Raw genomic sequence first — 15,321 nt, 5'->3', positions numbered from 1 at the left:
ATTCCAAATCTGTCGTCCGTTTCCAATTCAAGCGTTTTAATTGAGTTTTATTAATGGGTCACAATATTATGTTTAGGTGCAATTACTATCGGAAACTCCAGCTTCCTAACTCAAACAGATATGACATCATAAGCAATTGTGAGTGGGTCTTTTCTTTTATATAATATATATATATATATATATATAATTGTTAGTTTTCATTTATACATTTCATAAAGAGTTTTCTACAATACGCCTAGATTAGCATGACGGTTATAAGATTTAGCACATTGATAGAAATTAAGAAGTTATGCTACGTCCTGCGGGATGCACAGGTATGAGTATTATTATTGATACCATAATTATAGTTACGGATATGAATGATATTATGTTGATTAGAACTATCGAATCAATAGGGCATGACTATATTTGTGTTATCTGCTCATCGTTTGCTGCACCGGTGTTAGTACTCGCACGAATCAGGGCCAGTCTTTCATGTGTACATGCACATCGTGCCATGAAGGAATAAATTTGTGAAAAACAAGTTCATTTGAGCAACATCTATGCATGCAATTAACAATTAAAGGCGGAATCATGTTTGTATGCACTCAAAAACAAAACTATACCCATAAAATACAAGGCCTAGTAGTTGTGGTGAACCAAGACTCAGCTCAAATCTTAAAGAAAAGAGTTGAGAAACTTTTATACCTTTGAAGCACCTCTTTGCATAAGCAAAGGCTAATCACCCAAGAGAGATGGCCTTCATTCATTACTTCTTAGTTCCATGGATTTCTTGGAGGAGAATGGTTGAACGGATTCTCCAAGTTCCCAAGAAAGGGAACCTCTAAGTTTCCACACCAATGAGGGACTTGAAGAACAGATGAGTGACCTTGGAGGATGATTGATACTAGTAAATCCCCCTCCAAGGGGGCCGACCTCCTAGAAAGAGAAAAAAAAAATAGCTTATGTTCTCTCCAATTTCCTCAAGAGAGAACCCTTTTGAATTTTGGCTATAAAATCATTTATCTAGTCACTTCACTTAAGTGACAAAAAGAACCAAAAACTTTCATTCATGGTATGGTCGGCCTTCTAAAGGCTATGGGTTGTTTGGGCCCTTTTGAGTCTTTAGTCATTAAGTTGTCAAACAACTTAAGTTAATGGGCTTGACGGTTCTAAGCCCAATGAGCCTTGAGGTCCACTAATTACTCAAAAGCTAAAACGAACTTATTCGTTTGATTAATTAACATATTAATTAATCCTAACCATAAATAATTAAACCATTTAATTATCCTTACTCATCTCCGTTGTTTCTTCAATCTCTACGTTACACGGTGTACGATCCATTAAGTTCCTTTTAGCAAGGCAGTGGGCGATTAGAACTCTTCAAATCGATTGTGAATTGAAACTTACTTTCAATTCACCCTTTAGTGATTATACATCTTTAGGGCTTCTACAAACCATATGTGGCACCTAGCAGTATGTCATGGCTACCCAAGCTAATCAGAAGAGGTGGAGAACCTATTCAGTTTGGGATTACAAAGCAATACGATCTTGCTCTAATACAATATTCTTGACCACATTGTTTGGTTTGATAGTTTATTCATGTCTACTATCCAATGTGATTCTCTTACTTATATGATTATCTTGAATGTGATTTGGAACAACTTCCTAAATCTCATTCATACTCTGATCAGAGATTCTTAATCATATAATATAGTATTCTCCCTCAAACGGTTTGAAGGTTAGAGATCCCTTGTTGTGCATTCACTTGCCTCCATGGCTAAATGGCTTAACCTAACTATGTCTTGGACACCCTTTGACGGAGTGACTTTGACATAGTCAAAGATCAAGGACCTAACCATAAGACAACTATGATGCCTCAGATCAAATGACTACTTTACATTATCCAAACCATGAGTATGAGAACTCCTTGTTGATCGCGTTCAATGACTCGAGACCAGTCACTCTCTCTAAGAGAAGACATAACACGTACTGATCTTAATGGACTGTCAATGCCCAATTGGCAATCCTATGATCATGAACTTTTAGGATACGTATACGAAAGAGAATGGTTTCATGAATCTAACTTCTTTAGATCACATTTTCCCAACTACATATTCCTTGGACTTATCGTTTAAGCATATAACATTTATATGAGACAGCTTTAAACAATAATCTTTGTCCTTTATATTAAACTAGATTAGTTTAACATGTGAAATGTCCATAAAGTATCATCATATGATTGGCTTTAAGGCAGATTTACAACACGCCGTACGCTCACTTTGGATCCATTGTAGGTGCCAGTCTTGTCCTAGATTGTTACAGGCAATTAGGACTCGTATGTGCTGCATATAGAGCCAATCTTCACATGATTGTAGTACAAGAGCAAATATCATTATTACACCCAATCCTGTTCATGTCAGAATATCTCTGCATGAACTCGTGTGTCAGCATATGTTGATGAGCACTCATTATGATATGTTTGCTTATGCGAGATTATACGATTACGGACGTCATGCACTTATTTACGTAATATTATGCTGTATTGAATTCTTGAGATATTGCAGGCTATGGTAAGTATTTTCATACTATACATAGTATGTATATTTTGGAAACTATGCTTGTTTTACGGCGAGGAGTTATACAGTTTTAAAAAAGGTTTTTATTAAACTTTATTTTTAGGCCCACTCACCCTTTTTTTTTTGCCCCTCCAGGTTTTAGTGGTCGAGCTATCGTGTCGACGAGGATTTCTGGAAAACTATTGTTGTAGGAATATTACCGACGGTATAATTCCTCTTTTACCTTTACTGTATTTTATTAATACTCTGACATCACATGTGAAATGGGTTCATTTCTGCTCACATGCGCAATCTTACATTTAGGCACTTAGGTTTAAATTTATTCACATTTTCCACATCACTACACCTTATGGCTTCGTCACCCTCCTGGTGTTGGCCAACACAGCTCGATTCGAAGTCTAGGTGGATATTCCAGGTCGGGGTGTGTCAGAGATTGTATGCTTTTGGTTCTAGATTGTAACTTAGATATAGATTTTCTTGCCTCGCTTCATTTCTATTTTTCAACAATTTTTTTTCTATTACGCAGGCTAATCTCTGATGTTTCTAGCGATCTTACTGTGGAAATAGGAACATCAAGCTTTGCACTTATTAGAATTCAAATTCTGATTATTTGAACATTGAAGACCTCATCGCAAAGAAGAGATTTCATTTTTTTTTTCTTTTGTTATTAGGATTCATATTCTGATTATTATTTTCTTCAATTTTATTCCATTAGATATTTGTGTTTAATTTAGATTAATATTTTCCTTATTAATTAGAATCCACATCATCATCTAAGTCATTTAATGTTTAAAACTATTCACACCACTTTTAATCTAAACCATTGAATGTTATAAAATCTAAAAGCTACAAAGAAGTAGAAACATTTGTCCTTTGATCCTATCCCATATAAAAAAGAACAATATTTGGCTATTTAAAGATTAGTAGGAACTTCTACTCAAAAAAATTCAAAATAGTTCGTTGTTAATTTATAGAACTTCGTGTTTATAATCAGAACCGTTCATATTATAAATCACCATATAAAGATCGTCTCAGCGAAAAAAATCAATTAAAATTAAGGTCATTTAGTCATCAAACTGTTTAAAAACAAATGAACGGTATTGCTAAAAGTATTACGAACCGTCTATATACTTGCTATAATAGATTGACAAAACAACCTTAGTTTTAATTTATTTTTTGCAGAGATAATCTTTACAGTGTAATTCATAGTATGAACGGTTCTGATCATGAACACAAAGCTCTGTGATTAAAACACTAAGAGTTTTTAGTAGGAGTTTCTACTCATCTTTAAGTAGTCAAGTATTGTTCTATAGAAAAAAAAAAGTATTATTTTTGTTTAGTAAACGATATTATCTACACCGCATTAGTTTTGGGGAGGTGAATTGATACCCCTCCCTCCCACGGATGAAATATAAAGCATGCATGCAACACTAGGAATATTTGTTGCATGACTTGATTAATATGAAAATGCATTTTGAGGCCTCGACACTTTGATACTAGCATGTTAATCCCTTCACATACATAATTGACATTTCATTTGTGCACGAGGATTTGTGTGATGCTAATTACTTTTAGCAAGGATACAAATTGAAGCTGATATTTACTTCATCATTCACGACTTATTTTGTGATGCGAAATTGGTGGTGTGAGTTGTTGGCGACTTCTGATTTCCGAGCAGTTGCGGTGGGTCATCCAGCACCTAGGCTGTTAGGGTTTTCTTTACTAGCCACCTCTAGGTCGAGGACTAATTAATCTTCTGGGGTTAAAACGTGTTTATAGTTTTTAATTTATGTACGTACTATTTTGTAATTGCTGCAATGAAGAACCATTACTCATGCTCATATGTTGGTTCCTTCTAGGACTATGTAAGATGTAATTAGTCCGTTTGGACTTCGTTTTAATGATTATTACCTACCTTTGATGAAAAAAAAAAAACCAAAAACGGAAAATGAAAGGAAAAAATAACATAAACTACCATTCAACTAAAATATTACTTAGAGTTGAAAACCTGTTTAAGAGAATGAATATCAATGTTTGAATTGAAACATTTCCCCATTAGACAAGCTGAAATGAGTAAAAAACCATAGGATCCAAAAGTATGAACTTACAGGGCATTGCAAAGGAAATTCACCTTGACGGTATCTTCGTGTGTTGTTGGTGTGAAACATGCACCGTGGGAGGCTACACCATTCCGAAAGGTTCTCGAATTTCATCAACGTTTGGGCGAAACATAGAGATCCTTCTAGCTGGGAAAATCCACTGGAATTCGACCCGGATAGATTCTTGAATGGTAAATGGGACTACAGTGGGAGTGACTTCAACTATTTTCTGTTTAGGTCAGGTAGAAGAATATGGGCAGGGGTTGCAATGGCTGAGAGGATGGTGATGCATTTACTTGTTACATTTTTGCATTCTTTTGACTGGAAACTGCCACAAGGAGAGGAGTCGGATGTTTCGCAGAAGTTTAGGATTGTTTTGAAGAAGAAGATACCTTTGGTTACCATCCCTACTCCACGGTTGTCGGATCCAACACTCTATGAGTAAGAAGCCCTCGTGTTTCATTCCCCTACGTCTACTCCACCTGTGGGTAGCAACAATCTAATAAGCAAAAACCATAGTGTGTTATCAAGAATGACTTTGGATCTTGATTACAGAATTTCTGCTAGACCAACAAAGATTTATGGGATGCTAGTTGAGTGTATATTTCCGGACATGGAAAAATCATGTGTTGATGCACAAAATCAGTAAGACTTTGGAACAAAGTCAAGTTCGCCTGTAGTCAGGCTACGTCCACCAGGGTAGATGAGTTCTTATTAATAATATAGAGTCTACATAATACAATGGTTAAAGCATAATCATCATTAGTGAGTTCTAATAATAATTTAGGTACAATAATGGGATTTGGATTTAATTGTAGGATCTCCTTTTATAGTTGACGAGAAGCATACGTTTTCGTCCATAGTCGATGTGGGACTCTAGGAGCTTTTATTTAGACGTTGACATGTTTGTCGTTGTGATTGACCTCCTAGTTGGAGGGAAACTCTTGCACTTCGGCAAGGGTGCCTCAACACGAATCCTTTAGTGGGTCCCTAAAGATATGAAGTTGACCAAGACTTGGTAATTTTGAGATCAATAAAGTATGGTACAAACATCATGTAATAATCTATTAAGAAAGCTGAGCTCTATTATATATAACAGTGCGAGTGAAATAATGTTAGCGGCAATAGTAAGGTAAAGTGGGAAAAGTGGTTGTCTAATTACCAATGTTACTTATTTGATTATGTTGCTCTTTCAAGTTGATGTAGCTTGAAAACTGTTGAAAATAAATTCACATTGCTAAAAGAATGAACCTTGCATGAGTTTATATGTAAATTGGGCTACTTTTTATATTGCTAATTAATTTTATGATGAAATCTCAACTTTCTTTATAAATTTCATTGTCTATAGAGAGCTCTCATATGTCAAGAGGTTGGAAATTGAAACAATTTCTTTTCATTGTCTGGAAATGTTTTTTTTTCTTCTTCTTTTTTTTTTTTTCTTGAAAAAAATAATGTGATATTATAATGCACTCAGAATATCACAACAAACGTAAGCAATCATGCCCATTATTATTAGGCTAGCAACAATCACCGCAAATATGTAGTATCATAATCATTTTATATGTGAGTCGACTATGAGACCTACCAAATTTGAGCCAAATGCCACTAGGCAAAATATTAATTGGTATTCCTTTCCTTTCTTGCGGTTTGTAACTTTGTCTCGTAAGAGAAATTAAAATTTGTTCCACTTTCAAATAGTAGCAATATATAAGAAAAATATATAAGTTCAGTACACGATGAAAGTAAATAAGCTAAATATTCTCTTGCATGGCAAATAATTAAGCTAGCAAAAAATAAATTAAAGTTCGAGTTAATTAGAGAAAGAAAAGGATATAAATTTCAATTTCAAAGATTGCAATAGAAGCAACCACCGGTTCGGAAAATATTTGTTACAACATGAGTGGAATACATAACCCAAAACCTAAAAATTTACAACATTCTCCTTCACAGATCCTCATGCTGTGGCTCTGATGTTAGTCTGAGTAGCAATTATCATCGACAGAAACTCAGGGATCCTCATCCCCTATATAGTCTGAGGCGCAATTATCATTGACTAAATCGCCCAATCCTCCAAACACATTATTACTTGGTGGATAAAGATGATCAGCTTGAGTAGTAGTCGAAGTGAATCCTGTGTCATCGATATATGGATAAAGATGATCAGCTTGAGCAGTTGCAGTAAATCCTGTCCCGTTAACATATTGATGGAGATCATGAGGTTCAGTAGTCACAGCAAATCCTGTGCCGTCGACATATGAATGAAGATGATCAACTTGAGTAGTCGCATTAATCCTATCCCGCTGACATATGAATGAAGATCATGAGCTTGAGTAGTCACAGTAAATCCTGTGCCATCGACAAATGAATGAAGATGATTAACTTGAGTAGTCGCAGCAAAACCTCTCCCGTTGACATATTGATGAAGATCATGAGCTTGAGTACTCGCAGCAATTCCTGTGCCATCTACATATGAATGAAGATGATCAACTTGAGTAGTCGAAGCAAATCCTGTGCCATCCAAATATTGATGAAGATCATGAGCTTGAGTAGTCACAGTAAATCCTGAGGCGTCAACATATTGATGATCATGAGCTTGAGTTGTCAAGTAAATCCGGTTTCACTGACATATGGATAATGACGATCAGCTTGCATAGTTGCAGTATATCCTGTGTCGCCAACATATTGATAAAATCATCAGGTAGTGTTACAGCAGGTGGTACAATGTTGTCAATGCATGGTTGGAGTTTTTGCTGTTACTGACACCAAGTTTCTTCCCATTGCAAGGCACCCAGTTCATTGTCTGCAAATGACGGTATGTTGTTAACGCAAGGTAGAAGTAATTCTTGTCCCGGTTTTTCTTCTCTTGCATGCACTAATCCACCTGTTAATGGTGGACTACTGATCATATTGTTGCGTGGCTAGAGGTATTGCAGATCAGGTACACATGTAAGAGACGCTGCCGTTTTCCGTACGTCTCAATCGAACAAGCTGATTTATTATCATCTTCTCCAACCATCTCATCCTCCTCTGCTCGTTGTTTTTGTTTCTTGTTGAATTCCTCATTTTTACGAAGTATACATAGAACATATTTCTTCTCCTGCACATCCGATAAAAATCATGTTATTTAATTAAATTAATCCAAGATTGAATGTCCCGTATATGAAAAACAAGAATTCTCCCCTGCCTAGCGAGCAACGAAAAGAAATCAAGTATGGCTTTCAGTGAGTATTTTCTTCACACAAACCTAATTACTTTTAATCCGACAAACTAAAAACCTCACGAAAATTTTCAACAAACATAAAGTATTTAAGATCGACAATGTATCTTAAAATTTACGTGTTAATGTTCAATATTTGATCTTTATGCTTGTAGATTTAAGAGACTTGTCCAAAAACAATACGCAAGAAAACACATAGAAAGGTGAAATAGTAGCAGTCCATAAGATTCAAGAAGAACAAACACAAAATTGTATACGTAAATACTTGCTTGTTGGTTGTGTATAAGCGACTGATGAAGATCAAACTCAAGCATGATCCACCTGTCATCTTTCCCGGATCCCTTGTTCTCATAGTGGAATATTTTTCTGTAGCCAATAACATTGTTAGTACCGGCTGGATAACATATCTTCTTGCCTTTATCGACACCTTTCCAAGTGCCAGATCCCTTCGCAACAATTCGGGATACACGCAAGCCTCTTGGAACTTTTGTGGTGAGTTCAGTGATGAAGTAAAGGTCCTTACTCCTCCTCAAGTCGTTTGCTCTTCTTGTTTTGAAGTTTTTGAAAGTTATAGGATGGTACTAGTTTAGTCTATAGGGGGTGAATAAGTTCCAATTTAAAAATTCAATTCAATTTTCAATTCTCAAATTAATTCCACATTCACATCACATATCAAACTATCCTACACATATGCAATTAAAAAGATAATTAAAAAGATAAATAAAAAGTGCACAAGGATTTAGGATTTAACAAGGCAAAACCCACCATTGCGAAAATCTTTGGGCTCCTAAACCGGGACAAACACTAAGAGAAATGAGTATAAAAAGACTTACAAAACTCATCAACTAGACACGCATACTAGTAAGCAGTTTTGTCTCCGCGCTTTGTTACTCGATCTCTCTTCAGCCTTCAAGTAGAAGTGGCACGACACTAACGTGGCCCATGGCCGTCAATTACTATCTCCTCAAACTTTGCAAGATACTAACGCAATCATGCAGAATAAATGAAATGAAATGATTTTTGGAAATCAACCAATTATGAAAATCACAAGGTACATTTTCATAATTGATTTCAATTAAAGCATAATGAAAAATCAGTGAAAAAAAAACTAAATTTTTTTTTAAAAGAAAAAACACGTGGACACAAAATGATTTTTCTACCATAAACCACACGGGAAAAATATGAATTCTTTTTAAAAACACATGCTACTGACCGACATGGAAAACAAACTTTCTGCTCTTATATGAATGACGATGCCTTCAGTGCATGGTGCTGCATCAAATGCAAACTACAATACATACCTTCAGAGCATGCAGCAATATATAAGAATATATATGTATTCTAAAACCTGCAGCAAGTAATGGATCTATATAATGCATGTAGTTGTTGTAGACTATTATTATATATATGACTTATGACGAGAATTATCACGGCCTCAAATAACTCCACCAAATCTGCAGACACTAATACGTTTAACTATTTACGCGACAAACAAAAGTTGGTCGAGCAAAATGTCATTCTGTCACACAAATGTATGCGCGATGGAAACTTCGTCGCGCAAAGATCGTGAAGAAAGACTTTGCGCGACGAACAATAGCATAGGTCGCAAAAACGGGACACGACGGTTTAGCCTTCGTCACACAAAATTTATAGGAACAAATGTGTTCATCGCACAAAATACCAAGATACAAACATGGGTTCGTCTCTCAAAACTTTGCGCGACGACAGTTTACAGTTGCGCGACAAAACCTTGTTAATCGCTATAATACTACGAGACGAAGGTATTCACCGTAGAAAAATAAAAAATAAAAAATAATTTTAATTTTAATTTTTTGTTTTGTTTTTTTATTTTCATTTTGTAATAAAATTAAATTGCAATTAAAAAAAATGTAATGAAGAGGAAAATAATTTATTTAAATAAATATAAATGAATGTACAAGCAAAATGTTTAAAAAGTAAAGGAGTACAAAACTAAGAAAATAATGTGGCATAATCAACGAGGTCGTCATTCGGAGGCGGCTAGAAGGTTTCGAGGTTGGGGACAGACTCAGAGGTCGAAGGGGCAGAGTTGTGGGCATGCTCGGGTTGGAGGGGCTCAGATGTCGACAGCGGACGAAGATCCGGGAGACAAATGTCAAACTGACCGAGGGCCTGTACAATCTGTGACATCTGGCTCTTATACGAGGCCAGCTCTATGGAATCCAGGAGGGATTTCATTGTTATAATCTACATATTTGTATTATTGAAATTTTATATTATTTTTCGAGAATTTATATCAATTTATTTGAATTTAGATTTTAATTAAACTAGTTACGAATTTCGAAGTTTGAAAATTAATTATTTAAAATCCATAGACCTTTCGAGATCACAATTTATATTTTTGAATAGAGCTCGATCTCACGAACACGTAGGTACAAACTGTTTGTGAAACGGAATTATAACGAAAGAGTTATTAACGTTTACAGTCAGGGATATTTTTGTAATTTTGCCCTCATTTAGAAGGCTCCAGATTTTTGGAGCAAAAGAATGCGCCACGTGTGTGGCTGGGATGAAATGGAAAGAAGAGAAATGAGAGAGATGGACGATTGTGATGGAAAGGAGAGAAGAGAAATGAGAGAAATGAGGGAAAGGATGGAGAGAAGAGGGCCAATCAGGAAAGGGATTAAGAAGGGGAAATGAGGGGGAAGAGAAAGGGAACCGGATCCCCCCTTGACCTAGTTCAGGACCTGACTTCATACCCTTTTTTGCCACGGTTTTCGTCACGATTTCATCCATTTTTTCGATGAATCGCAACCATCCAACACCACCATTCGTCACCCCGACCTCCTCTCTCCCTTCCCCATCCAAACCCGACTGGGTTTGACCCCGAATTCATGGAAAACCACACCAGTGGTGCGATGGACACCCCGACGGCAATCTGCCATTTCGGTAACCCTCACTATCAATAACCACCATCAAACTACTCCTCTTGAGGCCTAGAACAAAGCCCAAACAACTATGAGGGCGGCGGAGCATCGGAGGTGATGGATCGAAGCCATCCATTTCTATGGTTTGAGGCAAACTCAAGGGAAATTGGAGCTTTTTTCGACCAAATTGGACTTGGACACAGGTATAAAACTTGCTCTACTCATTGAGATTTGTAAAATTTGATAATTTTTGGAATTTGTTGAATTTTTCGGCAAGTCGGGTCGGCCGACTGCCACCCGCAGTGGCGCGTTCGACGGCGTGTGGTCAGTGGGCCAGCGATGTCTTTCTAAGTTCAATTAGATGGCATGATTTCATAATTGATATCCGTATGACGTGGTTTGATTGTTTGAACTTAGTTTCATTATGATACATCACTAGATCAAAATTTAAATCGACGATCCGATCATTGGATCGTCACCAAACTTTAATGCGTTATAGAACGTAATATTTGAGGATAGCTGGAACTAACGAATCAGGAATCTGATGTATGGATCTTCCCAAACTGGATTTCTAAGTTAGCAAAATTAATTGTTGACTGCCACTTGAATTTGTGATTGGCGGAGATTCGACCGTTGGATCATAGTGAGACTCTAGTATGCTATTCTAGAAGTCTAATGTGGACTTTGGGAAGTTACAGATCAAGAATTTGATAAGCGGATCATCCAGTTTAGATTTCTAGGGTTATGGACCCTACTCTTGACCTTGATCGATGGTTGACTTTTCAGTCAACTAGCGTGAGTTCTTCTAGTGTGTTGCCGATCTTAGAGTACGGGGAGATTTTATGGAGCTTAATGGGCTCATTGTGATGACGTGCCCTCTCGATTTACGTAATGATGGCATTATATGGTGATATGCTTATTTATTTTATATGATTTGACTTGTGTATTGAACTTGTTATGGAATGTGTGGTTTGATTTGTATGATTAGCTTGATGTGATGAATGTGAGGGTTAGTAGTGGACCGTTAACCCATTGTCATAGGGTTTGGTGCTCGACACTTGTTTCACATCTTGTTTCCTTATTTCACTTTTTGTGTCATTCAGCCCTTCCAAATTGAGTACTTGGTTCTTGCATTGTTTCTTCGAGCCGTTGTTGTATCCCTTGGCCTTCGACTCAGTTCCGTTGAGTGATCTAGAACTGGGTATCCGTTAGGGTTCCGTTGAGAGGTCCGGTTCCTTGCTCTGTCTGGATTCCGATGAGTGATGGTCCGGAATCCCTCATATTCCACGATTTCGTTGAGTGATGGTTTAGAATCCCTTATACTCCGTGATTCCATTGAGTGATGGTCTGAAATCGTATCCTGCCTTAGATTTCATTGAGTGGTTCGTTATGTATTGTAATATGCGATTCCATTAAGTGATGGTCCAAAATCGTCTCCTGGTTCGAATTCCGTTGAGTGATGGTCCGGAATTATATCCACTCGGATTCCGTTGAGTGATGGTCTGGAATCCCTTCTACTCCGCGATTTCATTGTGTGATGGTTCGGAATCCCTTCTACTTCGCGATTCCGTTGAGTGATGGTCCGGAATCGTATCCTGGTTTAGATTTCGTTGAGAGGTCCAGAATCCCTTTAGTGTCTTGGTTCCTTGGATTTGATTTCAACTTCAGAGATGCAGGCTTTAGCTGAAGTGTGTCGCTTTAGCCCTGCATTTTAGTATATTGTACGTGTTATTATTTGGTGTGATTATTGGATGTTGTTGGATGTAATTGTTATGATTATGATAGACCGTTAACCAATATGGCTATAGATTATTGTTGTGCTTCGTTAATTGTTCCTTAAGATGCTGCACGCGTTGAATTGTGTATTATGTTGAGACATGGCCGTTTATGTGATGAATATTCGAGTGTAGTGAAAGGATGAACTACGAATAGCTTGATCCCTATTTAGGGTACGTAGGTAGTCTAACAAGGAGGTTAGATGTAGCCATAAAGCATATGAAAAATTATTACGCAGTTGGATCTTGAGTTATGCCTTGTAGATCTCGGAGGCGAGATCTGTTAGATATACGGATGTTGGGTGACATCACGCATCGATCCTAGACATATGTCGGGTTCGGCATGTGACAAGCTCAGTCTTAAGGTCAGCCACCTCTACTGTCAAAGCTGTCACCTGACTCTTTGACTGCGATGATGAAAAGGCTCTAGGTTCCTACCGTCGGGCATTCCCCATCCCCCTACAATACGTCCCCGGCCTCTGCCCGAGAGTCTAATCCAAGGTCTCTGTAAGGATCTGAAACCCCGCATCCTCTGGGGATCCACAGACTCGAGTGGAGTCTCGGAAGGAAGCTGGGAGGCAGACTTTTGAAGAACCAACTGCCTTTTTTCCATCATAGTCGCCTATGTAATATAACATGAAAATATTAATAATAACATTCAAATAATAACCATGATACTTGAATGCATAAGATAGTAATTACAATTGAAGAATACTTACATGAAATGACTCAGCCAACTCATCCCGGGGTCGAACATAAATGTCACTAAAGATATCGATCTCCAGGAATTTTGAACCCCCCCTTAGTAGAACAAGATACAAAAATTGTTAGTACAAAAATACAATTAATATTATTGACATATTAAAAATTGAATATGAAAAACTTTATTATTACCTGCCGCCGCACCTTCATCCTATATGAGAAGGGTCTCGAACTAGAATGATGGAAAATAGTCTTCTTCTCTCAATTGCTCTTGTTAGCTTTTGCCTTCTTCTGTTATACAAAAAACAAACGTATTAGTTCTAATTTAAATGAAATATAAAAAATCAATAAACAATAGTAAGAAACATATAATACTTTTGAACTTAATATAAAAAACGTACCACATAACCGAGCTCCTGAAAATGATTGCAGAACCACACTTAACTATCTTCTGGGGCCTCAAATTCCTTCGGGCAACCCTCCTTAAGAGCGACCTACGAATCATCAAATGTCTCAAAATATTGGTGTAAGTTGCTCTTCCACTGCTTGTATTGTTCAGCGAAAAGTCTAACGACGTACGCCAACATATCGTCGTTGATGTCATTGAAACTATAGTTCATCTGCAATGTAACAAATTAATTACATACATTAAGTAATATAAATGTATAAAATTTGAAGAAAAAAACAATTAAAAGGTAGGATACTTACCGACAACTGTGCGTCGCCTTCCAAGACTTCCATTACCTTCCAAGACATCGCCTTCCAAGACTTCCATTGCATAGGGCAAGAGGTCCGAACGACTTGACCAATGTCATGGGCCAATGCACTATGCTGCTCCGCCGTTGGTGCAACCCAATGTCAGTCGTCATATCCGATCGTGATACGTTCGTTGGTCACGCGGGTGACCTTCGTCATCTTCAACTGGCGACAAGGTCCCCGAGTATTTTTCTTTGTTGCAAAAAAATAAAAAAGCATTCAAACAAATACAACAAATAAAACCATAATTCTGGCAAAACCTCCCCTAAAATTATAACAATTCCCAAACCTTGGACATTGTAATGAATAATATATGATATCAACAACAATCCCAAACCCTGGACATTGTAATGAAATATTGCATAGTGTATATCTAGTTTCTAACCTATCCAAAATCAAAAGCCAACTAAAAATTTTAATCAGATGAGGAACATTTAACATCCACATTCTATTTAGCAACTCAGTTTTTAAGTTATTTGTTGCTACATTATTTTGAACTCAATTCACAGGTTTGACGTAAACCGACCATTGGCATTCATGCTCCAACAAATAGAATCATTTATATCAAACACTGGTAACAGAATACGGCAAATTTGATTAGCAATATAAATATTGACAAAATTTAGCATAAGAGATTTATTCGAGCAGTTATTGCATTTATCACATGTTTACCTGGTTGGGACCCCGAGGCATGAGTAGTGGATGTCGATATCGTGTCGTGTCGTGCATGCGAGGGCGGCAATGACCACGACTGGCGCTAACAGGTAGCGCAACTAAAGAGGCTGATGACACTGGAGCTTGGGAGGATTGGGGAGCAACTGCATCAGCTGCATCAATCGGATTAACCGATCTGGGCTCCATATATGCTAGAGCAATGGCAACTGAAATAGAAGGTGAAGAAATCGGATGGGGTGCTGTCGTTACCGCCTTATGACTTCTAATAAGCTGCAACATCTTCACAATTAGGAAAAAAATCAGTGCCTAGTCATTGAAGTCAACGTGCCAAATCCAGTGCTTATTCTCTATATTACATTTACATATAAATTGCAAACCATAGTTGGCAGCACAAACATATTTCTCATATTACTTAACCCTGACAAAGCACCAACTCCTTAACTCGTAACAAAACACAGGTGTAAGACATGAACACCGACAATCATTTTCCAAGTATTTGAAATTCAAGAAAAATAAAACAAAGCACATTTAGAATCAAAACAGTACTCAAATTTAACAGCACCCTAGAGTTGAATTGTGATGAAATTCTAGTACACCAGACATATTATAAGGTAAACAAAAAATTGGCATCCA

At 37.1% G+C, this 15,321-nt stretch overlaps 1 protein-coding gene across 1 annotated transcript; it reads left to right on the top strand.

Annotated features, from left to right (window-relative positions):
• Positions 1–4,724: 4,724 nt before the first annotated feature.
• LOC137709966 (labd-13Z-ene-9,15,16-triol synthase, chloroplastic-like) lies at positions 4,725–5,306 on the top strand. Its single transcript, XM_068448942.1, has 2 exons — positions 4,725–5,098; positions 5,213–5,306. The coding sequence occupies exons 1-2, from the start codon at positions 4,725–4,727 to the stop codon at positions 5,304–5,306; spliced, it is 468 nt and encodes a 155-aa protein (XP_068305043.1).
• Positions 5,307–15,321: the final 10,015 nt, after the last annotated feature.

Source organism: Pyrus communis, chromosome 12 (genome assembly GCF_963583255.1).
Source record: "Pyrus communis chromosome 12, drPyrComm1.1, whole genome shotgun sequence".
Lineage (NCBI taxonomy): Eukaryota > Viridiplantae > Streptophyta > Magnoliopsida > Rosales > Rosaceae > Pyrus > Pyrus communis.
The sequence above is the reverse complement of the archived record's forward strand: the minus strand, read 5'-3'. Positions and strand labels throughout refer to the sequence as shown.